Source organism: Xenopus laevis, chromosome 2S (assembly GCF_017654675.1).
Source record: "Xenopus laevis strain J_2021 chromosome 2S, Xenopus_laevis_v10.1, whole genome shotgun sequence".
NCBI lineage: Eukaryota > Metazoa > Chordata > Amphibia > Anura > Pipidae > Xenopus > Xenopus laevis.
The window spans coordinates 141,056,340-141,082,006 of NC_054374.1; the positions used below are offsets into that span (position 1 = coordinate 141,056,340).

At 38.9% G+C, this 25,667-nt stretch overlaps 2 protein-coding genes across 3 annotated transcripts in view; both read right to left on the reverse strand.

The window, feature by feature from the left end:
* Nucleotides 1–905: 905 nt before the first annotated feature.
* On the reverse strand, nt 906–7,646 carry ebpl.S (EBP like S homeolog). Its single transcript, XM_041584482.1, has 4 exons — nt 7,089–7,646; nt 5,599–5,668; nt 5,312–5,450; nt 906–1,644 (listed from the first exon to the last, which is right to left on the reverse strand). Exons 1-4 carry the CDS (start codon nt 7,272–7,274, stop codon nt 1,404–1,406), a joined length of 636 nt encoding a protein of 211 aa, XP_041440416.1. The 5' UTR covers nt 7,275–7,646; the 3' UTR covers nt 906–1,403.
* Nucleotides 7,647–9,586: 1,940 nt separating this feature from the next.
* Nucleotides 9,587–25,667, reverse strand: part of kpna3.S (karyopherin alpha 3 (importin alpha 4) S homeolog) — a 33,300-nt gene continuing 17,219 nt past the window's right edge. Inside the window, exons 6-17 of one of the 2 annotated variants that reach the window (XM_018248162.2) lie at nt 25,447–25,542; nt 24,046–24,131; nt 23,710–23,796; nt 22,985–23,154; nt 22,215–22,259; nt 21,493–21,624; nt 20,821–20,949; nt 18,661–18,765; nt 17,339–17,410; nt 13,802–13,964; nt 12,354–12,448; nt 9,587–12,182 (exon numbers count right to left, since the gene is read on the reverse strand). In XM_018248162.2, coding sequence (XP_018103651.1) covers nt 12,084–12,182; nt 12,354–12,448; nt 13,802–13,964; nt 17,339–17,410; nt 18,661–18,765; nt 20,821–20,949; nt 21,493–21,624; nt 22,215–22,259; nt 22,985–23,154; nt 23,710–23,796; nt 24,046–24,131; nt 25,447–25,542 — 1,279 coding nt within the window. In that variant the 3' untranslated portion in view covers nt 9,587–12,083. 2 annotated transcript variants of the gene reach the window in all.

A 25,667-nucleotide genomic window follows, 5' to 3' on the forward strand; every position in this document is an offset into this window, starting at 1 on the left:
TTGTTTAACATGGTGTCAGTTAAAATGGTAATTATTTGTCATACCTGAACTTCAATTGCCATATTATGTAAAAATGATGATGTCATACAAAGAAGTCTATGGAGCCCCCATAGGGAGGGGCAAGATCCAGCCTCTAAAGGGCCTCCAGTTGGCCAATCCTGATTCAACTTATTGTTAGGAATCTGTGTATATACACATAGCATAATACACATAGGGGCAAATGTATCAAGGGTCGAATATCGAGGGTTAATTAACCCTCGATATTCGACTGGGGAATGAAAATCCTTCGACTTCGAATTTCGAACGATCGAAGGAATAATCGTTTGATCGAACGATTAAAGCCTTCAAATCGAACGATTCGAAGGATTTTAATCCAACGATCGAACGATTATCCTTTGACCAAAAAAAGTTAGCCAAGCCTTTGGGGACCTTCCCCATAGGCTAACATTGACTTCGGTAGCTTTTAGGTGGCGAACTAGGGGGTCAAAGTTTTTTCTTAAAGAGACAGTACTTCGACTATGGAATGGTCGAATAGTCAAACAATTTTTGGTTCGAATCATTCGATTCGAAGTCGAAGCAGCCCATTCGATGGTCGAAGTAGCCAAAAAAACACTTCGAAATTCAAAGTATTTTTTCTTCTATTCTTTCACTCGAACTTAATGAATGGGCCCCATAATGTCTGGGGTGCAGGAAATATTCTATGACAATCTAAGCAGCAAACATAAATTAGAGCCTGCCCCACGAGAAAATAAGTGGTAGTACCTGATGTAACAATCAAGACCTTATAAAGTCTGTCTGAAGGGACCAATCCAATCACTGGGGCTGCAATTGCGCTTTATGTCTCTTCCTGGCTTTAATGTTACATGGAGAATTAGTTCATTCAGCTCTGTGTTTTGAAATGTAGATTTCATTGTTCATTTTATGGTTTTCAGTTTCATACCGTGTCTTTAGTCCAGTCCGATGAGAAGCAGTTTGTCTCAGTAGGAGAAAACATTACTTTCTGACTTCAAAATGGCCACCACAGCAGTGCCAGGATAAACAGAGTCATGTGTATATGAATCAACCCCATGAAAATATGTGATTCCTAAAAAATAATGCACATCTGCAGGAGAGAGAGAGAATCCCTGGGGAATCCTGCATTTTCTTTTAAGAATTGCTGTAATAGGAGGTGATTGAAGCAGGTTATGGTTATGGCATCTGACTGACCTGCCTACGGCTCACAGACTTTTTTGCGTGGCATATAATTCAGCCCAAAACGACATGCTATAGCAGAAACTCAACTGGCTAAATAAAAATAGGCTGGACAGCACTCCATCATTAGACATGATCAAATAGAATTTCAGTGGGATATTCTTTTGGTCCAATTAGGGATTGAATCCATATACGAAAATAAATGGTTCCCTTCACCGTGACTTTTTTCCTGCGCCTCGTTTGTTTGAATGCATCCCTTTCAATTCCAGCCAAGACTGCCAGAGTAAGAGTCCAGGTATCAAAACCCAAATGCCATTAAAGAACACTAAGTAGACCCAGAGATAAAGCCAGTTGGAGGTGTTGAGGCTGGGGCTTCCGATTAGCAAATCTGGACAAAAGGTCATCCATCCGCCATATAACTCACACACGCACAGAGTAATCTGAATGAAGTGCCTGAGACACAAAGAGAAGTGTTATATATATATATCTAGATCATACACAAAAGCCATGAATATCTTGTAAATGATATCCTTATAAACGGTGAGTTCTGATGTCATCAGTTATAAACGGTGAGTTCTGATGTCATTTCTGTCACGTGACTCACTGAAACTTGTGTATTATAATAAAGTACCCCCAGTAACAAAATATGAGGATATTAGAAGTAACCTCGGGTTCCATGACCTGTATAAAAACACTCGGCCTTCGGTAACTTATAATATCCTTATATTTTACAAGAGGGGGTACTTCACTATCTATATCATACACGAGTCATTGGTAAAATATAGCAGTGTATTTGATGATTAAAGGGGAAACTATACCCCCAAGTAATGTACTGTAGGTCTCTATAAAAAGATATTGCATCAAACAGCTCATATGTAAACCCCTGCTTCATGTAAATAAACCATTTTCAGAATACTATACTTTTTAGTAGTATGTGCCAATGGGTAATCCTAAATAGAAAATTGCCATTTTAAAAAATAAGGGCTGCCCCTGGGATTGTAGATCACATGAGCCAATTAACAGGCAGAGTTCTGTCTTTTGCTTCCACGCTTCTTCCTGTTACAGTTAGAGCTGCGGTATTTCTGGTCAGGTGATCTCTGAGTCAGCACAGAGCAAGATTTACTTATATTTATATACCAGTTTCTTTAATATGTCACTTAATATGATATAAACTGTTGCTTAAATATTCATTTTGGGGGTAAAGTTTTCCTTTAATGATGCCATGACAGCAGGGGCACTCCTAAAACAAATGCATTAGAAGTGTAAAAGTGCTTTCGCCATCTAAAAGAGAGAATAAAAAGAGTACTGCAATCAGTGAAGTCATTTTTGTGGAGAAGACAGTCGTCTACAGAAACCCGGAGCAGTTTTGGGACATGTCTGGATTTAAGTTGATTTTACTTTCTGCAACAGTGTGTGAGAGCCAGCCAGTAGGGCTATATGTTAGAATTACTTGGTTGATGCAGCTTACAAAGTATAAGGGTAGCCCCTAAAATTGGCATTTTACAAACTGTCCCACTACCCCAATCCACTCTCATATATCCATAGTTATTGCTGACATATGCAGGACTGACTGTCCCAACCGACCATTGTTCTGAAGGATTAAGGGGGTTCCAAGTTTTCTTCTTTATTTCTGCAACTATTTACACCTGCTTCTAGTGACTGCCCTTACATTCGCCTTGTCATTTTCCTCCATGGCCACCTTACTAAGCACCTATGCTTGTTTTAGGCCACTTCCTACAAGCAAGACTGGCTCCTATACTCTAAATTATTTCTCTTACTCCTCCTAACTGAATATCAGTTGAGCCTCTTCCATCTGGTTGGGAATATTGGGGATATATAGGGGTTGGGCATCAGATTTATAAACTGAATGTATATTTTAGAATATTAGAGATTGAGAGAACACTCAAAGAGCATATTCAATGTTGTGATTATTTTTATAGCCGACTACTGATGCACATATTTATTATAGAATAAATGATATAAACACATGAACAATTAATTGGTGGTATTTGAACAGTCATTGGTGGTTCTTTAGCTCTTATTGTTACAATGAGAAACAAACTTTAGCTCTTATTGTTTCCCCCATAGGACCATTGCGGTGTGAGTGATTCTTAACATTATCTTGCTTACAGCACATCCTCGGAGTCTGCATGGTATCTGCTGATTTCTCTATGAAGAGAGAAAAGAACCCCAATTGCCTCTCACTCGTTCAGCGGTTCCTCAATTATTAGATTACCTATTAAGTGTTTATTGTGATTGTCAAATGGCAACCACTAACTAATTAAAATAAGTGCTTAATTTTACCAAAAATAAATTATATTAAAGTGCAAGTGCAATATAATTCATTCTATTAAATATAACTAAAGATTAATAAATACTTAATTAATTACTTTCACACAAATTAATGACCTTATGATACAATGTGTTGTCTGGTACGTTGGTTTTGCATCCACAATCAATCTGATCAAAGATTCAATAAAGTGCTTCAAGTGCTGATATGATTGCTATTAAAAGGCAATTACCAAAAATTCATCATTGCTTCAAAATTAATTTATTGTAAAGTGCTTAACAGTGCTAAGTAATAAATATTGATAAATAGGTAAAAATTCAATAGTTGATATAGTGAGGACCACAATTAATGGGATAAATTACTTTTAAAAAATACACATGATGCTCAGGTTAAAAAGTTTTAGCAAGAAAAGGAAATTAGAAGAGGTGGAGTTGTCCCAAAACTACTACCTAATTGTTTGCTATCCCTGGGACACCACAAAGACAAAGGAGGCAGAGTATCCGGGACTGTGGTCTCGTAATTAATCTAAATCCTATTCTGAGAAAGAGCTGAATAACCCTAAAAAACCACAAATCCACGGGCTCTTGTGACTTTAGTAGCAGAGAAAAGAGAGATTACCGAGCATTGGTTGAAGTGAGTATCTTCCCCACCCCTTCTATTCCATTAGCCCAATAGATTCAAATCCTTCTAAAATTAAGTTTAAAAGAGGAATCCGAACACCGACGCGCGTTTCGCATTAATAGCTTTGTCAAGGCGTAAACTATACAAAGCTATTAATGCGAAACGCGCGTCGGCGTTCGGATGCAAAACCAACGTACCAGACAACACATTGTATCATAAGGTCATTAATTTGTGTGAAAGTAATTAATTAAGTATTTATTAATCTTTAGTTATATTTAATAGAATGAATTATATTGCACTTGCACTTTAATATAATTTATTTTTGGTAAAATTAAGCACTTATTTTAATCACAATAAACACTTAATAGGTAATCTAATAATTGAGGAACCGCTGAACGAGTGAGAGGCAATTGGGGTTCTTTTCTCTCTTCATAGAATTAATTGAAAGTTACTGACTTAGGTCAGACCTCTGCCTCTGCCGTGGGACGAATTTAAGTTTATTTGGGATCACTTCGTTTTTGCAAATCTGCTGATTTCTCTTCTTTATGTGAAAATTAAATAAAATATTTTAATCATAAAAAAACAAATATATATATATATATCTTGCCAAACAAAATAATTGGCTGCAACCAATCATGCTGTGAGTCATGGACAGATTTCCTCTGCTATAACTGGCTGATTCTAGTACGAGTCAGCAATCTGCAAAGTAACGGACACCCAGCATGGTTTCAGTGGGAATAAACAGTGTAAGGTTGAGGAAGCACAACCGCAGCACATTTATATCTTTAAAAAATATAACAAACTACAAAACCTATTTGTTAAAAAGAACCGTTGCAATCCTACTACAGTTTAATGAATGTTTTCAGGTGGTGGTTCTCCTATAAGACAATGGTCATTAAATGATAAAAGTCACAAGGTTTGTTCTGTATTCAGTAACCAAATATCAGGTGGCATTTACCAATCATCTGTTTTAAAAGAAGAGATTGAAATGGTTGCAATGGGTTATTAGACATACAGTAGTACCGACTTATAACATTACCCCTGGTGTGGGCTGTTTAGTAACATGCACAATTATGCACTGGCCTAGAGAAATGGCAACCATTTGTACCCTCTAATGTGGTTCTGCAAATTTAGAGAAGCCTCTGATTGCTGTGGGATATCGGACCAAGGGATGCCTCCTTACTATATATCAATAAATATTTTGCTCACCTGTAGTATTTATCCTTGATAATGGCATAAATGAGAAGCAAGGCTAGAAGTCCATCCAAAACAACAGTGAGGATTTCAAGGGATACAATTGTTGGATCAGAATGGAGCCAGCGGGTGTCTGCTTTGCCATATTCTTTCCCTGGGAAATAGGATTATATAGAAACACTGTGATAGCTGAACTTCAATTGCCTTCAATTGCCTTATTATGTGTACTGACGGTGGCCTTGGTTGCGGGGTGAGAACACGAATACACAATGTGCGGAGAAACAAGACAAGTTGATACTTACATAAAGAGGCCAGGATATTGTCAGACGATGCCACGGTCCCTGTTAAGGAGAAATAAACAAAGGGACCCTCCTGGAAAGAAAAGTAGAGACTCATATCCATTGGCAATTCATGGGAATAAGTAAAATGTGCTGATGAAGCCAATAATACATGGTTAGCAATAACATTCCTATATGCACCATAACCCTATATTCCTACTTGTTCTGCCTTTAGTTATACAGCGTGTGGCTGCAGTCACTGAATGCCTATGGGAAATGCACTCTGTGGGATAATATAAGGCAGGGGTCCCCAACCTTTTTTGGCCCGGGTACCAAAAAAGTAGGGATGCACCGAATCCACTATTTTGGATTCGGCCGAACCCCCGAATCCTTTGTGAAAGATTTGGCCGAATACCGAACCCTAATTTACATATGCAAATTAGGGGTGGGAAGGGGAAAACATTTTTTACTTCCTTTTTTCGTGACAAAAAGTCATGTGATTTTCCTCCATGACCCTAATTTGCGTATGCAAATTAGGATTTGGTATGGCCAGTCAGAAGGATTCAGCCGAATACTGCTCAAAAAGGCCGAATCCTGGATTCGGTGCATCCCTACAAAAAAGAGCCAATTTTTTTTCCAAGGACCGGGAGGAGTCTGGAGGGGTCGGGGAGGTTGTTGGAGGTGTCGGCATCCAATTCGGCACACCACATTCATGGTTCGGTGGCCCAGTTCAGGACTGTCTGCAGCCCGGTTCTGGGCCACAGCCCGGTGGGTGGGGACCCCTGCTATAAGGCCATCAGTAGGTGACTGAGTGTCTCTGTACATAATACTGACTCCAATTTTTTTTTTTTTTCATTAATCCAAAATTGAAGTGAAATATTCTTGTCAATATTCAGTCTGGCAGCTCAGTAATTCAGGTGCAGATTCTAAACTGTTACAACTTTGCAACATTGAGTTGATCCATTTCTCAGCAGCATCTCTGGAGTATTAGCAACTATTGTATCAAGTCTAACAGCTGCCTGTAATGAAACTTCAGAGATTCTGCTCAGCAGGGACAAAGATAAGAAATGTATCAACTTTTATTTAGCACATTTTACAGGGTCTGCGACCCCTCCCCTTTCCAGCGCTGCTTTACAAAGGGAAAAATGAAACTTTACACTTCAATTTAATAGAAAGTAATTGGGAAAAGTCTTTATTTCTGGGGAATAATCTGAAACCAACTGAACTGGAAAAAGTTAATTGAATAGCTGTGCCCCTCGCTGAGTTTTAGTGGCTGTGAGGAGCCCCTGGTGTCCATCCTGCAGGGACACTTTACGGGATAAAAGTAAAATACACCGCACACGGTGTGTGACTACAGGTGACGAGAGCTCGGGTGAAGTTGCTCTTTGCACGTGATGCAGCTGCTGATAGATGTGGATAGAGCGGGGCGGCGCATGTATCGGTGCTTCTGGGGGTGACGGGGCTCAGGAGGAGGGATACACAACAGTGACAGGGCACAGGCGCTATATACTCACAAGGGTGAAATGCACAATGGCATCATAAAAGAGCCAGACGAGCACCCATCTGTCAGTGGCCGAACACTTGCTTCCCAGGCGTCGGGCCAGGCAATAGCCGAGCAGCAGCTGAGCGGCACACGCAGCCAACGAGTACACGGTAACGGAGCTGATCAAGGCTGGAGGCTGCGGGGACTCTGCCATCATGTCTCCTGTTTCGAGGAATTCCCTCTCACGCTCGTCACTGGCTGCCAGCCCAGGAGGGGATAGTCAGGATAGGTATAACCCGCCCTGTGGTTCGCGGCGCTGAGTGGCCGCAAGGGAATCGGCTCATGTGGAACACGCCCCCTCACCATGGCAACATCGGCTTCGGGTTGCTCTCCGATTCCCGCCGTTACAAAGTGCAGTCCTGAGGAGACCGATATAATCTCCGGCCTTACCCAATATATATCCCAATACAGCCAGTGCTACCGTCTGGTTACAGCTCCCTACAACCCTTTCTATCTCAGTTGTGTGTGTTTTGCACAAATCAATAAATATAAGCAAATTATTAGTCAGGAGGATTGAAAGTACAAGGCCACCTCATAAACACTTAGTATCCTCCTACTAGAAACCTGGGGTACATTATTATTACTATAATAATATACAAGGGATATAAATGACATCAGCAGGCAGGCACCATTTATAAGGATAGAATTTACAGGATAATCTTGTGTATTACAGGTATGGGATTCATTATCCGGAAACCAGTTATCCAGAAAGCTCTGCATTACAGAAAGGCCATTTCCCATAGACTCCATTTTATCCAAGAATCCACATTTTAAAAATGATTTCCCTTTTCTCTGTAATAAAACAGGAGCTTGATCCAAACTATGATATAATGAATCCTTATTGGAAGCAAACCAGCCTATTTCACATTTACATGATTTTCTAGTAGACTTTTACATAGTAAGTTAGGTTGAAAAAAAGACACAACCATCAAGTTCAACCTTTTAACCTGTCTAAGAGGTCATAGCCAGTAAAACATCTCTGGTAGGTCTCTGCAGCCAAGCTTGGGAATACCTGCCTGCTGCTAGGCGTGCCATTGGCAGACAGGGATATTGACAAAGGCCATGAGGTAGAAGATTCATAGATACCATCATACCGACAGTGGCAAAAACAGTTTTTTTTAAAGGGTAAAAAACCCACAGGTTTTGAATCAGGTGATATTGGTTAGATATTTGAAAAATGTAGTTGTTAACACGGCTAAACAATTTCCACCCAACCACGGAATGAGCCTGCAGTCAGGTGGGATCACCAGGCGGAAGTGCAGGCCCGTGTCTACATCATATGAACCTTTGTGCTTGTTGATGAGCAGTGAAACATCTTCAGTGATTTCTCAGAAAGTCCACAGTTGCTCTAGATTTACTTCCATTAGATACAGTACATCTCCATATAGCACTGCTATCTCAAGCCTGCTAGAGGCCTCCATATGGCATTTGTCCCATGAAACAAGTGCCATTTTATATAATCACCCCACTACTGGTAAAAATTGGAGAGGGACTGCACTAGGCAAATCCATTATGGAAAAAGGACATTGGAGACCTTGTATATAAAAGACTTGGCTGTAGCAAGCAATGCCAGTCAGCAGTATCAAAGGCAAATAAGGTCTTGAGCTGTATTAAAAGGGGCATAGTCACGGGAGGAGGGGGTCATTCTTCCACTTTATAGAGCACTGGTAAGGCCCCATCTAGAATATGCCGTACAGTTTTGGTCTCCATCACTCAAACAGGACATTATTGTATTAGAGAGGGTACAGAGAAGGGCAACTAAGCTGGTAAAAGTTATGGAAATGCTCAGCTATGAAGAAAGACTGGCCAAATTTGGGTTGTTTGAACTGGAAAAGAGGCACTTAAGGGGTGATATGATAACTATGAATAAATATATAAGGGGATCATATAATAATCTCTCTAATGCTTTATTTACCAGTAGGTTTTTCCAGCTGACACAAGGTCACCCATTCCGATTAGAAAAAAGGAGGTTATGGCTAAATATTGGGAAGGGTTTTTTACAGTGAGAGCTGTGAAGATGTGGAATTCTCTCCCTGAATCAGTTGTACAGGCTGATACATTAGATAGCTTTAAGAAGGGGTTGGATGGCTATTTAGCAAGTGACTGAATACAGGGTTATGGGAGATAGCTCATAGTACAAGTTGATCCAGGGACTAGTCATTTTGGAGTCAGGAAAGAGTTTTTTTTTCCCCCTTTGAGGCAAATTGGAGAGTCTTCAAATTGGGTTTTTGTCTTCCTCTGGATTAACCAGCAGTTGGGCAGGTTATATATAGGCTTGAAAGGTTGAACTTGATGAACTTTTTCCCCCCTAACCTACTATATACTAGTACATCTTTAGCCATTGTGCAGCAGTTAAGCCAAAGGCCGTATGACCTTTTAGTACACAAGTCCCCAATATCCCACATTGTCACCCTCATTAGCAGCAAAGTGAATTAGTGCCCTGCACACACACACACACACACGAAAATATAGTATTTGATAGCAGCTTTTTATTGGTTACAAAACCTAAGCCCATATACAAAATTAGGAACACATTTTGATGCTTCTTCTGAAAGAACATTTTAGTCCATTTAAACAGTTATTATAAAAGAAAATGCATTTTTCAAACACTGTTTTGAAAACTTAAAAGTGCAGCAATAATCAGTTTTTTTCCCAATTCTTGTCAAAACTTGATATGGTCACAGGCTCAGGAAAAGCGAACCAAACACTTGGTTAGAGCTTTAAAGTAGTCATGTACTCTTTAAAGGCTTTTAGCACACTCCAAACTGCCAGCAAAGCTTCCTTGTGAAAGCAAACTCCTCCCAGGTGAAACTGTTGCAGCGTCATGGCGGAACTGCCAGTTTTCCCTAAGAACACCGATCTGACATTTTGAAAAATTTGGAGGTTAAATGGTTAAAAAGGAAAACAAAAATACTGCACACGTGTAAAAAGCGTCACTAGGCTCCGTTCTGCAGCATGACCGTATCAAGTTGTGACTTCAACTGTAACTTTTAAGTGAAACACCACACATTTAGACTGGAGGGTGCGAATGGGATGCACTTACGATATGAAGCTTCAACTCTAAACTCTGGGGACAGGGGAAAGAAAAAAAGGCACAATGAACTTCAACTCAATTTTTTTATGTGCACAAGAGTTGAATCAGTTTTGAGCCACCTTAAAGAGAAATTGATTCTAAAATTTATAAAACCTATAAATAATCAGAGGCCAAACTGCTATATTAAAACAGATTCTTTAGCAAGTAAAAATCTTGCAGTTTAAACATACGCTTGTATCATTCTGGCGATACAAGACAAAACCCCCCTCTTTAAAGTGGCTCCACCTTGGCAGATATATATATATTGTAATGAAAGCACATCTGCTGTGTTGCTCTCCAGTAACAGGACTCACGGACAGGGAAGCTGACCCACAGAACTTGCATGGCGTCCGTTCTCCTCAATACAGTAAACATTAACCAATTCAGGTAAGTTAAGTAGTTTTCATTCCTCTATCCCTTCACATCACTTAACTGGGAATTGTCAAAACGCAAATACACTGCGTTTTAGTGTGAGTTGTGACATGCTCCTGGTCACTCAGGCAACTGTAGCTTCGATTAAACACACACACAAAAAAACCCTCTTAAAGTCAGAGTTTGTGAAAGTAAATAGCCATTATAATTGTAATATTTCACAATCTTAGCAGGTTCTAACTGTCAGGTGTCCAAGATCAGGATTAAGCAAGTAAATTACCCAGACCTCTAAAGCCAGCCATCATATGTGGACATTATTAAAGGGAACTGTACAGCAGGAAAGTGAGACAATATTGCGCTACAGACCCACTTCATAGGAGTTCTGTCCTTTTACATGAGCCGTTATTGTTTCCACCAATTGTCGGCTAATTTCTGTGCTAAGCATCCTGCGTTATTCGGAATAAAGCTTTAAATAGTTCTGCGATTGTTGCCAACCATGATTTTAAAAGCACTGGTTACGAAGTATAAATTGTTTAAGACTACATTACAGTAAACATGAAAGCTCCACAGTTTGAACCCAATCAAATAAAACGCCTTTAGCCACCCAAAGAAAACAAAATACTAAGTCAGCTAAAAGATGAAAGCAAGGTTCCACCCCCACCCGCATTTTAGGTTTGTTCTTGTCAAAATCTTGGTTTCGTTTTAGAAGTAAGGGACTCTTGCTTTCAGCTTCAGGTCAGCGGACGTATTCTAGAAGCTTAGAAAAACAGCAGGATATATGTAGAAGTGATCAAGTACGGCGTGATGTTCAAAAGAATACAAAGCACTTTGCTTAGAAATAGTTCCATTTTTTTTTTTTCCTCTCCAATCCAGACTTCTGAGGCAGCTTAGGAAACACCAATTAGAGACAGGACTACAGTTTTCCTTCTCTTAAACAATTTGTTTCATTCAATCACCCAAGTAAAACCTTTATTCGGTTTCGTGAATGAACTATTTTGGCTTGCATGTTTTTTTTTGTTTTTTTTAAACTTTTTTTTTTTGTTTTCCATTAAATTTTTTTAGTTCCACAAAATATGAAAATGTTCATGTAGGAAGATGGAGGCTCAGAGCAGACTACTCCTGCAAATTCTTCCAAAACAAAGGCATCCTACCCAAGTCTCGATCTACAGTGCACCAGAATCAAGAGAAGCTACTTTTCCCACAGTAAGCCGATATGCCACCACTATGGAATAACTTGAAAGAAGAACGTTGTGGCAGTCAGCACATGGTGCTGAATGGAAAAAGCAGGAGATATAGTTGGGACTGTCAGAATTTCAAAGAAAACCGAGATCATGCATATGCAATTACAGTCCGTGTGAATGTGACATTTGGCAACTGCAAGGTGACAGATAACATGATTTGCTTTAGAAGCATCAAAATGAAGAGGCGTGTGTGTATCTTTAAGCCTTTAATGTTTCTTCAACAGGTTGGTGTCTGGTGGTGGTGTATGCTGAGGGACAGAAAAGCTGCACAGCAACATACTTAGAAGTTAAATTCCTTTGTTTGCAAACTGGCTGTGGGTTCAAAATGATATGTACCTCCTGGGGTAGCGTCAGGAACAAGGCTTTGATCTTCATCAATCTGCAGACAAGAACATGAAAATAATCATTTTAAATTCACATCTCTGCCATCATTACTTGATAGATCTAAAAAAGACTGAGCACAGATGCTTGCAGGCAAAAATGAACGGTTTGCTAGACAGAAGTTTGAAATAAAAGGTAATTGTGAAACCCAAAAAGACAAAGCACTTACATCATCACCAGAGAAATACTGGTCTATGATCTCAAATGCTAATTTATAGATTTCTTCATTCTCGTGTTGTTGCAGTGCTTCTATTTTCTCCAATCCTATAAGAGAAATGAGACATTTAGAAAACCATACTTATATCCGTTTAGATGGTGCTCCAATAAGCTGAACTACATCTGTATCGTAATGTAGCAAGGCACCGTTAATCTCTATGGACACATTTTCTTCAAGGGAGCAGAGTATTGATGTGCGGGCGGACCCAATACCCGCGGGTTCGGGTCGACCTCGCACTGCTACTCGCGGGTGGCTGGCAGGTGCGGGTTGAGCTCTTCTCCTGCTCTTCCCGCCCGCCACCTTCAAATACCGGTATCCGGTTTTATAGTCTCGCGTCTGCTCGCCCCTCCCCTTTTGTGACGTCATTGGCGGGGCACGTCTATAAAAGGACCCCGGAAGTGCGGGTACGGGCGGCAGCAGGGCGGGTTAGGGTTGGGTGCGGGTCAGTAAAACCCTGACCCGCACATCACTAGAGAAGAGCATTTGCTGCACGAAATAAAGATGGATGTAAGCTCATATTGTACTGGACACAGCGCTGGGCCAGGCGCCCTAGGAAACCTGGCCAGTTCAGAGACAACAGGCACAGAAAAGACGTGGAAAAGACGCGCACATACACTATTTCCTCCTGCAGATACTTCTTATTTGAATGGAAATGTGCTCTATGGCAAATGCTCATGCAGCCAGACAGGGATACTGACCTCAGCTTCAGCTCTGCTGTGTATGTGTGTGTGTGTGTGTATACAGGCTGAACAGATTCAAATCAATGGAGCAGGGACACTGAGCAGACCTGCCTCTCTCTCTCTCTCTCGGCCTGCAAAACTACGCAGACTAACAACAGCCGTTGTGTCCATAGCCTTAGGGCAATGGCACATGAGAAGATTAGTTGTTCTGTGGGCAACTAAACTCCTCCATAAGCTTCTCATTTCCTCGCAAGGAAACTTTGATTACACTTTACAAGTACATTAGAGGCCATTATAGACAGATAGCAGGAGATAGATTTTGCTATAAAAAGGATTAATGCACCAGAGGCCATCCCTTCAGTTGTGGAATGCACTGCCGGGTGATGTGATGCTGATTCTGTTAATGCCTTTAAGAGGGGCTGGATGATTTCTTGGACAAGTATAAAATCCAAGGCTATTGTGATATAAAATCTTTAGTTAGTATAGATATGTATATATAGTTTATGTGAGTGTATGGAGGAGTCAGTGTGTATGTATGGATGCTAGGTTTCATTTGGAGGGTTCAACTTGAAGGACTTTGGCCTTTTTTCAACCTAACAACTATGTTACCTGAGCATAAATGAGCGGCAGTTACTGTACTGATACAGGTCATTGGATCATTTTACATCTCTTAAGTAAGAATGCAAAGGAAATAACTGGAGAATTTCAAACAGCCCTTACCTCCACATTCTTCAATAATCTCAGCAATAGTGCTAGCTTCATCTCCTGCCATTATTAGAATGTTTTTCAAACCGTCCAAAACAACTTGCACCACTTGAGAATCCTTCACAGACAGCAAACTGCAGAACGGGGGGATAACATTTTGCTGCACAAGGTACTCCACCTGCATCAAACAGAATAAAAGTATAAAGGGTTAATTATATCTTAGTCTGGATAAAGTACAAGGTTCTGTTTTATTATTACAGAGAAAAAGGAAATTATGCATAGGATACAATATGTGTGAGTGTATTGATAAATTGATGTCATAGGGTATTTGTCACCACTAGGCGACTGCTCAGAAACAGACTACCATGCATGCATCCTCCACTTAGAACCAAACAGGTTCCATAACAGTTTATATTGGTAAAGCTTATAAATCTACTTCTTGTGCAACTAGCAAAATCACACATTAAAACCAACCACTAAGTAGCAATATCACAGTATTTGACATATTATAATCAAGTTTCTCAATATGTTCTATAAAAAAGAGAAAAAGAACCCCAATTGCCTCCCACTCGTACAGCAGTTCCTCAAATGTTAAACTACCTATTAAGTATTTTGTGATTGCTGAGGGCAATCGCTAACCAATAAAATTAATGATGTGCTTGGTTTTAACAAAATAAGATTACATTAAAGTGCAAGTGCTATAAAAATTTATTCTATTGATTATACTTAAACTTAAAGGTTAATAAATACTTGATACAATTAATACTTCGCACAAATTAATAGCCTTATGATACAGTGTATTATCAGGTACCTTATGTTTTCACCCACAATCAATCCGACGAAAAGGAATTAATTAAAATAAGGATACTAAAGTGCTTTAAGTGCTGATTAGATTGTTATAAGATGGCAATTACCATAAATTCATAATTGCTTCCAAATTAATTGATTATAAAGTGCTAGACAGTGCCAAGTAATTAATAATAAATAGATAATAAATAGTGTAGTTGATATAAAGAGGACCACAATTGATGGGATAAATAATTGTTAAAAACACACAGAATGCTCAGGTTAAAAGGTTTTAAGCAAGAAATGGAAAATTGCAGGGGGTGGAGTTGTCCCAAAAGCTGCTACCTGAATTATTTTCTATCCCTGGGACACCACAAAGATAAGGAGGCAGAGTATCCGGGACTGTGGTCTTGTTTGTTAATCTAAATCCTATTCTGAGGAGAGACTAAGTAACCCTAAAAAACCACAAATCCACGGGCTCTTGTGAGCTTTAGTAGCAGAGAAGAGAGAGATACCCGAGCACTAGGTAGAAGTAGATTTCCTTCCCACCCCTTCTATTCTGTTTCCCAAAGACCGAAATTATTCTAAAATTTTAAGTTAAAAGGATTCCAAACGCCGACGCGCGTTTCGCAGTGATAGCTTTATCAAGGCGTAATAAGAGCGTATCTAAAGCTATCACTGCGAAACGCGCGTCGGCGTTTGGAATCCTTTTAACTTAAAATTTTAGAATAATTTCGGTCTTTGGGAAACGGAATAGAAGGGGTGGGAAGGAAATCTACTTCTACCTAGTGCTCGGGTATCTCTCTCTTCTCTGCTACTAAAGCTCACAAGAGCCCGTGGATTTGTGGTTTTTTAGGGTTACTTAGTCTCTCCTCAGAATAGGATTTAGATTAACAAACAAGACCACAGTCCCGGATACTCTGCCTCCTTATCTTTGTGGTGTCCCAGGGATAGAAAATAATTCAGGTAGCAGCTTTTGGGACAACTCCACCCCCTGCAATTTTCCATTTCTTGCTTAAAACCTTTTAACCTGAGCATTCTGTGTGTTTTTAACAATTATTTATCCCATCAATTGTGGTCCTCTTTATATCAACTACACTATTTATTATCTATTTATTATTAATTACTTGGCACTGTCTAGCACTTTATAATCAATTAATTTGGAAGCAATTATGAATTTATGGTAATTGCCATCTTATAACAATCTAATCAGCACTTAAAGCACTTTAGTATCCTTATTTTAATTAATTCCTTGGTCGGATTGATTGTGGGTGAAAACATAAGGTACCTGATAATACACTGTATCATAAGGCTATTAATTTGTGCGAAGTATTAATTGTATCAAGTATTTATTAACCTTTAAGTTTAAGTATAATCAATAGAATAAATTTTTATAGCACTTGCACTTTAATGTAATCTTATTTTGTTAAAACCAAGCACATCATTAATTTTATTGGTTAGTGATTGCCCTCAGCAATCACAAAATACTTAATAGGTAGTTTAACATTTGAGGAACTGCTGTACGAGTGGGAGGCAATTGGGGTTCTTTTTCTCTTTTTTATAGAATTAATTGAAATCACTGACTTAGGTCAGACCTCTGCCTCCGCTGTGGGTTTAAATTAAGTTTGAAAGGATCACCTTGTTTTTGTATTTGTTTCTTAATATGTTGCATTAGCTACTAAAGTGTCATTCTCTGAGGATGTAAAAAATCGTGGTATTGCTCGTCCTGTTTCTACTCTAAAATGTCTTAACCTTTCACTATAGCAATGTTTGCCATTCAATAAACACATTGTCCTCTTTGGTAAACATTGCTATAGTGAACAGTTAAGACATTTTAGTTTAGAGACAGGACGAGTAATACCAAACAACTTAAAAGGAATGGTGACATGTTACAAGTTTAACAGGAACATGTCACTATGCAATAAATCCTAGTCTTTTCTAATGGAGATGCTCCCCTGCCTCCGACATGACTTGATGGAGAACAGTTTACAATAAAGTATAACAAGGTATTACAAAAACAGTAGCAAACCTATGGGACTCCAGAAGAGAAATGACTTACAGACCAAGCAATACAGGAGGAAACCTAAATTTCTTAACGAGTTACACCCACGAGTTACCCCCTACATATACATCAGTCCTCAAAGTTCTTTACGTCTTCCCTAGAGCAATCATAGATACTGATACCAGAGCGGAGCTTTACACTAAGCCACGTTACATAGTTTGCAAGGAGTTCATACCAGTAATAATAATGCAGTGACGCATTGGACCGCCATGTACAGCCTATAAAAATTTAGCCAATGACATCAGCAAGTATCACTGGCAACTTGCAATTATATTCATAATGAATACGTAAGGGGAAACAGTCAGAATGGTTGATATCCTTTTAAATATAAATTTTATCACATGCACAACGTAACTAAGGGGTCTTTTTTTTTATATTGTCCTGAGGTGACAAGCCTGGCCACCAGCAGAGAGAACTTAATACTGCTCTGAACCAGCTACAATGTCATATCAGCCTTAGCACTTGAATATAAAAAGTAGTTCTATTCCATTTATTATTTTTGGGGGGGATGGGGGTGCCATTCATGCTAGCATTGGGCTCTAGAGTCCATGGTTACACAGCAGATAATGTAAATGTGAATAATGCAGCTAAGTGACATTTGAATGAAAACTGCTCTCCTAACATTTTTATGACCAGATGTTTCTTTAAGCTCAGTTTTTTTACATTAATAAAAAATAACATTACTGAATACAATTTAAACGTACCTGATCTTTTCTGCCACTTATCGTCAAGTTACTGATAGCCCAGGCAGCTTCCTTCTGGGTTCCAAAATCCCCCTTTAAAAATGGAATATAAATATATATGAACACAGACATATATAAACGCACACAGTTTATGCATCTTTCTTAAAGGAAAACTATACTCCCAAAATGAATATTTAAGCAACAGATAGTTTATATCAAATTAAGTGGCATATTAAAGAATCTTACCAAACTGGAATATATATTTAAGTAAATCTTGCCCTTTTACATCTCTTGCCTTGAACCACCATTTAGTGACTCTATCTGTGCTGCCTCAGAGATCACCTGACCAGAAATACTTCAACTCTAACTGTAACAGGAAGAAGTGAGGAAGCAAAAGACACAACTCTGTCTGTTAATTGGCTCATGTGACCTAACATATATGGTTTGTTTGTGTGCACCGTGAATCGATCGATCACAGGGATGGCCCTTGTTTTTTTAAAATGGCAATTTTCTATTTATGATTACCCAAAGGCACATATTACTAAAAAAATATATTAAGAAAATGGTTTATTTACATGAAGCAGGGTTTTACATATGAACTGTTTTATGCAATATCTTTTTATAGAGACCTACATTGTTTGGGGGAGGGTAACATTTTCCTTTAAAGGAGAACTAAACCCTAAAAATGGCATGTTTTATATACTGAATTTATTGCACCAGCCTAAAGTTTCAGCTTGTCAATAGCAGCAATGATCCAGGACTTCAAACTTGTCACAGGGGGGTCACCATCTTGGAAAGTGTCTGTGACACTCACATGCTCAGTGGGCTCTGAGCAACTGTTGTGAAGCTACGCTTTCGCAAATTATCAACAGAAAATGAGGTTTGTCTGTAATATAAGCTGATGCTACAGGGCTGATTATTAAATTCTGATGCTAATTGCACCGGTTTCTGTGCTGCCATGTAGTAATTATCTGTATTAATTACTAATCAGACTTATTTTGTGACACTCTATGTGTACTGTATATTGTGAGTGGGTCCCTAAGCTCAGTAAGTGACAGCAGCACAGAGCATGTGCAGTGAATCAGCAGAAAAGAAGATGGGGAGCTACTGGGGCATCTTTGCAGACAAAGATCTTTACTGCTAAAGGGCTGCGGTTGCCTTGGGCTGGTACAGAAGCACAAAATATAATGTACAACATGTCTATTTACTTCTTTAGCTTAACTTTCCTTATCAGTAAAATATATCACATGTGAAAAACAGCCCCCAAAGTAATATACATTCACTTGCAGATGTTTTTATAGTTAGGAGTGTATAGGTACAAAACAAAGTCATGCATGACTCACCTTGGCCAGCTGATGTATAATCATAGGTATTAGACCGGCATCTATGACAGCTTGAACTTGTTGCTGGTTTCCTGCTGTAATATTAGATAAGAACCACACTGCTTCCTAAATGAATACAATTATTTCATTATTGGTTTGCAAAGAAATAAGAAAGCAAAAGGTTTCCTTACAGTAACATATATTGTATAGGAATAGAAAATTGTGAATGTAATCAGGCTCATTCTCCAGTACAGGTATGGGATCCGTTATCTGGAAACCTGTTATCCAGAAAGCTCCGAATTATGGAAAGGCTGTCCCATAGACTCCATTTTATCAAAATATTCCACATGTTTAAAAATGTCTCCCCTTTACTCTGTAATAATAAAACAGTACCTTGTTCATGAGCCAAACTAAAATATAATTAATCCTTATTGGAAGCAAAACCAGCCTATTGGGTTTATTTAATGATTACATGATTTTCTAGGAGTCTTAAGGTATGAAGATCCAAATTACAGAAAGATCAGTTATCTGGAAAGCCCCAGGAATTCTGGCTAAAAGGAACCATACCTGTACAGGGCAAATTTACACCTGGCAAGTATCCAATAACAACTAACCAGTGGTTAGATTTCGGGGATACAGGTTGTTGGGGCGAAGACTGCATCAACAATACAATGTAATCTTCGCCCAACAGAATTTTGAAACCTGGCTGATTTCCGGACAGATATCTGTTGGGTAAGTCCATCAGGTCATACCCAGGCCAATGTGAAGCACCAGACAGCAGAAAGAAAAATATTTTCAATGGTATTTTGTGCAAATCTGAATGTGTAAATTAGACTTTATATTCATGTATATATTCTGCAGAATCTTTTGTGGAGGACCCCAGTATTTGGCCAAATTAAAAAAAAATGTGTGATTTGGTACACCCACCATAGCCATTACATTCACTTTAAAATCAAAACTTTAATGACTGTATATGAGGAAACTGCTTAGAATTGTATTTTCTTTCATTATGTCAAAAAACAAACAAACAAAAAAACACAACTGGTTTTGGGTGGAGATCCTCTCTCAGCATCTGTTTCTCTTCATTCTGTTTTCATGCAGCAGTTGGGTGTCAGATATTCATTGACCGTTAGATTCCATATATCTTATAGGGGGGCTCCTTTCCTAGCAGATTCCAGTACAAACAAAATCTAACAAAATAACTGCCTTTCGCACAAATCCTGCATGTAGAGAGACTGTAGAGAGACATGATGTCTGGTGATTTTAATAGAGTGAGCTCTAATACATCTTCTAGGCAAAAGCAGCCCCCTATAAGATATATTGGATCTGACTGTCAATGAATATCTGATCCCCAACTCCTGCATGAAGACAGAATTAAGAGAGACAGATCCTGAGAGAGGGATAGTCAAGCTAAACTTGATTATTTCGGAAACAATGCAGAAATTTTAATTGATTGTATTTAGAAAGTTTATTATTTCATATATGATGAAGCTTATATCAAATGTTCATTTTCGCGATAGTTCCCCTATAAACTTATGAAATACAATAGCAGCAATGATCCAAAGAAGCTTAACTTGGACTGGCCATATTTGCTGCAAATTTTGCTAAATTTGGCTACCCACGTGGTAAACTAAATGATGCTGATCCAATCATTTGGCCAAGGTGCAATGATCAGAACCAATATTAACTATGCAGACCAATCGTATGAGGACCACATTAATGGGTTTATAAAGTCATTAACCACTGGTATTTCCTTGCCTATGTTTAGCTTGATATAGGTTGGTGGGCTATCAGGAAAGTAGGGATGCACTGAATACAGGATTCAGTTCGGTATTCGGCCAGGATTCGGTTCGGTATTCGGCCATTTTCAGCAGGATTCTGCCAAATCCTGCCTGGCCGAACCCTCATTTGCATATGCAAATGAGGGGCGGGAGGGGAAATCTGTGACGGTCATAAAACAAGGAAGTAAAAAAAAATTCCCCCTTCCAACCCCTAATTTGCATATGCAAATTAGGATTTGGATTGGTATTCGGCCGAATCTTTCACAAAGGATTCGGGGGTTCGGCCCTACAGGAAAGCTATGCATAGGTCATTAACTCTATTGGAGGGGCCAAATTGGCAGTTTTTTTTCTTTTTTTTCACACTCAGAAGAAGAGATAAAGTTAAAACACAGCGAAGTACCTTGTTGATTTTCTCTTTAGGGTGGGTTAGAAGATTGTGAAAATGAGAAAGAACATCACAGTTTAAGACGACTTGAGTCTGTTCATCTGTTCCAGTAACAATGTTACCAACAGCCCTTAGGGCTGCAGTCTGTAGAGGAAAAAAGAAAATAGCGTGTACATGGATCGAAAGGGGACCTATAAACCCTCGGAAACTTTTAAACAAAATGTCCAGCCCAATTCCGTTACACATCAACCGAGGACTGTGGCAGTGGATAGCAAACCCTGATGAATCAGCATACAAGCTAACTGTACACAATATATACACACACAGTATAGTGAATTAAAGAAACTTAAATAACTATTTACACAACAGGTATTATGTCCCACTAAACTCTTCAGCTGTGTGACGAGGGATATTGTCTAAAAACCCAGTAGGGACAGAATATCCAGTTGACTGGCAGCTCAAGGAAGGGAGGAGCATCATTTGCTATATATGTACAGTATTAGTGGCCAATTCAGGAATTTATTTCAAAAGCAACTAGTTCAAAAGAAAACAATATTAGTAATACTAATGTTAAAAAGAATCATAAGACTTCTACGCCTGCTTTTCTTTGCAATACTCCTTTATAGTAATAATGGGAAGATTTAAGTTCTGCGTCCTACAAACAGAAAGGGCAGCCTTGACACTTACTTGTACTTTTACTTCCTGGTGGCTCAAGAGAGGTACTAAAAATGGAACGACTCCAGAATCTATCACCATCTGTATTTGCTCATTTCCACCATCAGTCAGGTAAGACAAAGCCCATACAGTATCCACTAGAATCTAGAAAATGAATTACATACCAAGAACTGCATCAGAGATGGAGATAGCATGCCTTTTACTCAAAAGATCTAAAAATGGGCATCTCAGCCTAATGGCTATTATTTACAAATGACCCCAAAATATGATGTGCTTACCTGCTGCTTTATTAGCCTGGGATTCAAACCTGTATGGAAGGTAGATGCTGCCAGAATACTTTGTTCCCTTCATCTCTTTATTAGTTGAGATCAGCACTTCAGTTACTTGGAAAAATTGCCTATTTTCTAATGGTTCTGTGACTATGCCTAAGCATACACATAGAATATATATTTTGAAATAGTACAAACTAGATAACCTTTGTATCATTAACCCAAACATGCCCAGTTTTAATTAAAGGCTGTAAAGCTTTCAATCTGTCAGTTTCCATTTGTCTAACTGCATCTACTCACCCCAAAGCATTTAACAGCACTAAAAAGAAAGTTGCTAACAACTACAGAATGTGTTAGAGCTGAAATTGTAAGAACGTTGCTTCTACCGACATGGCACAAATAAACAGACTTAAAAAAAAAAAAATCTCGTTTAAAAATATATATTTGTAAAGGCTGTGTACTTACATTGATGTCTGTATGATATATGAGGACACACAAAGCAGGTAAAATCTGTAAAAATAAAACATCAAATGAATGTATCCATAGCATAAAACTGAAAATATTTTATTTTATTAAACTTCTACATCATTTACTCTTTTGTCAATTGGGGGTCAAAGGGAGCAGAGGTTATTCAAATTCTTCAAGTCACCTATGTTGTCAACATACTGGGCCCAAGTAAGGGGACAAAATGTCATCAGGGTTTTGTCAAATATCCGTAAATTTGGAAAATCCCATTGAGAGAGTTACATATTGGCCCATAGATGCAGCCCTCTAACAGTAAGGGCTCTTACACACGGGTGGTTTTTCCTGCGCTGCACTTTCTTCCGTTCAGCAGCACAAGAGTAGATGCAGTTATTGTTAAGGGGCTGTACTCACACAGACTCATGTATGCTCTGAACACAGGTGAAATGCAACAAGCTGCGTCCCACCTGCGTTTGTCGCTTACATGCATCTGTGCGAGAACAGCCCCCTTCACAATAATAGAGTGCGTCTACACCTGCAGCTGAACGGAAGAAAGCGCAACGCAAGGGAGTGCAGAAAAAAACACCCATGTGTAATAGCTCTAAGTCTGAACAGGCCCAGAAATGAATGCATTATGGGTAGAGGGTTAAACCACCAGGTCATCCAGATTTGGCCCACCAACTAAGAAATTAAAATCTGTTAGAAATAGCTGCACTTACAACATAGCAATGGACTTTGCTAACACAAATGATAGCATTCCAAGTGTAATTTACCTCCTGGACAGTCTCCATGGGTGGTGGAGGGTCCTTATTTCGGCAGAGATTTACAATGACCCAAGTGACGTTACGAAGGAAAGTGATGGGGATTGAGGGGTTGATGAATGACAGAAGAGGTTTGACAACTCCAAGCGAGATGACATAATCTCTACACTGAGGACCATCACCTACAGGAAAGAGACACATAAACGTTGAAAATTAAAATAACTTAACGTGTTCCCCGATTATAAGCATCTATAACATAATAAAGGCATCTAACATTTCCTCATCCTCCCAACTATTTTTTTCCCCTTGACTCTCCAGAGAAATTCTCCATAGATGAACTAGAATACCATAAATTACGATCTTTCGAAATCTACCAACTTTATAAAGAAGCCAAAGGTATAGTAGCTATCATTTACACATGTACATGGGAACTGACTGAATGCACACAATTAACCACCTTACAATTGGTATATTTCAGGGTGGTCCAACTAGATGCTCGCAGGCAAGATGTGGCACTCCATTGCATTCTCATTGCCCATGGTCTTTAGAATTCTTTAATTTTATAGGACCAATTTCACTTGAGTTTTCTGTTAAAATCTTTTTGGGGGGATTTATCCAAAAATCGTAAAATCAATGCAAAGATTAAGTATAAAGAAAAATAAATAAATGAAGGGAAAGATGTTGATCATTTGTGTATATAAGGAAACCGAATAGAAAATGCTCCCCGTGATGCTCACCTATAATGTTTCCAAGTGCCCACACTGCTTGTTCACAAACATTTTGATGCAGGGAATGGAGAAGTCGCAGGAAGAGAGGCACAGCATCTGGCAAGAGAATATGAAATTAGAAGCTTTTCTTTTCAAGTTCAATGTAACCTGGAAAGGGGGGTGAATGAAGTTTGTTAAAAAATTTAACAAATATATAATATTAAAGGAGAGTTGGCCATTACATTGCCATGAACACATCATTTAGTCAGTTGCAAACACAGATGGCTGCAGCAAGTGTTTGTCTAGTGCTATTGTATATTTTGGTGTATGCTTTTTTTCTAAAGAAAAGACATTGATCATACTTACTGGACTGAACCACTGCCTGGGTTTGTGCCGAGGTTCCTGATGCTATGTTAGTTAAAGCCCATGCTGCTTCAAACTGTAAAGGAGGGCTGAAAAATTGAAATGGAGCATTAAAGGAGAATTCAACCCGTAGTTTAAAAAACCCCTCCCCTCCACCCTGGGTAGACCCCCTCCCTCCTCCCAAGCCTACCTGCCCCCCCGGGCAAATGCCCCTAATTTTTTACTCCCCCCTCTGTGCAGATTCTGGCCTCAGAGTTCACGGCTTCTGGCCTCAGAGTTCACGGCAGCCACCTTCTTTCTTCTGGCTTTTTCGGAAGTTTCGGGGCATGTGCAGTTGGGAGTAAATTTCTGGTCCCGAACAACTGCGCATGCGCAGAAAGTCATGAAAATTTCCAAAAAATTGACTCCAACTGCGCATGCACTGAAAATGCACGAAGAATACCGGAGAAGAAGAAGATGGATGCTGTGAACTCTGAGGCCAGAATCTGCATGGAGGGGTGAGTAAAAAATTAGGGGCATTTGCCTGGGGGGGCAGGTAGGGTTTTTTTATTTATTTTTTTTAAACTACGGGTTGAATTTTCCTTTAAAAGAACAAAACCAGAAATGAAAAACAAACACTATGCAAGTTAAACTATTCTATAGTATATTTCCTGAGTTTGTTTTCTAAATCAGAAAGAGCCGTGTCAACCACTTCCCTGCTGATCAATTTTGCCACTATAAATGTTTTTATTTTGCTTTGCTAATTGATGCTATTCTAATTTCACAGTATATTACAAAAAAACTTTGTCTCATACATACGGCAAAGGAGGTGCAATTAAATCAAATCCAGTGATACCTGCACCTACTGCATATTTAGCTTTATATATAGGGCTGAAGACAATGGGGTCATGGTAAGAAATAACACAATAAGGAATAGAAGAGAGTATATAATTTACCAAAGAGAACTGCAGATACTAAGCCATTTCTTTAAAGTACAGCTATGAAGTAAAGCCCTTACACTGCTAGATTCAGTCAACACAGTTCTAATACAGTCAGGGCAGTGCTCAAAAGGTATCAAACAACAACAAAGTATTTTAGTGCTTAAAAGTTGCCGAAAGTTACACCAAGGACAATGCAAGAGGTTTAGGGAAATGGTACATTGGAAGTTAGGGTGTTTTACTCTCATTATTTCTATTAGCCCAAACACAGTGTTCAATGCACAGTATTGCTCTCTGTTGCCCATAAGGAAAATTTAAAGTGGCAGTACTGGTTTTTGTTGGGCAATCCTCACTAGAATACGCCACATCGTAAAGCAGATTTATGCAGAACGCCAAACATACAGAATCCTGTGAATTCTACTAACAGATATATGTGACAAATTAATTTATGATAATATACAGAAACTGAAGATTGTGCTTTACTTACTTATCATCTGCCTCTAAGCATTTCACTAGAATCGGCAAAATTCCCGATTTTATTAGATCATCAATAGGTGGATTTCTGTCACTGGACAGTAATTTTCTGCAATGAAAATAGAAGAGGACATTAGTTCTATAAGACCCTGCTCAGAAATGAGTATTTTCTTCATTAACATCACATGATGTAGCTTTGATACAAGCAAGACTGAAATTTAGTACACATGAACT

Coding starts and splice junctions, on each gene's coding strand:
- ebpl.S (XM_041584482.1), bottom strand. CDS start 7,274: ATGATGGCAGAGTCCCCGCAGCCTCCAGCCTTGATCAGCTCCGTTACC. Junction 5,669..7,088: donor CCATTGTGCATTTCACCCTT/GTGAGTATATAG, acceptor TTTTCTTTCCAG/GAGGGTCCCTTTGTTTATTT. Junction 5,451..5,598: donor CAATATCCTGGCCTCTTTAT/GTAAGTATCAAC, acceptor CCTATTTCCCAG/GGAAAGAATATGGCAAAGCA.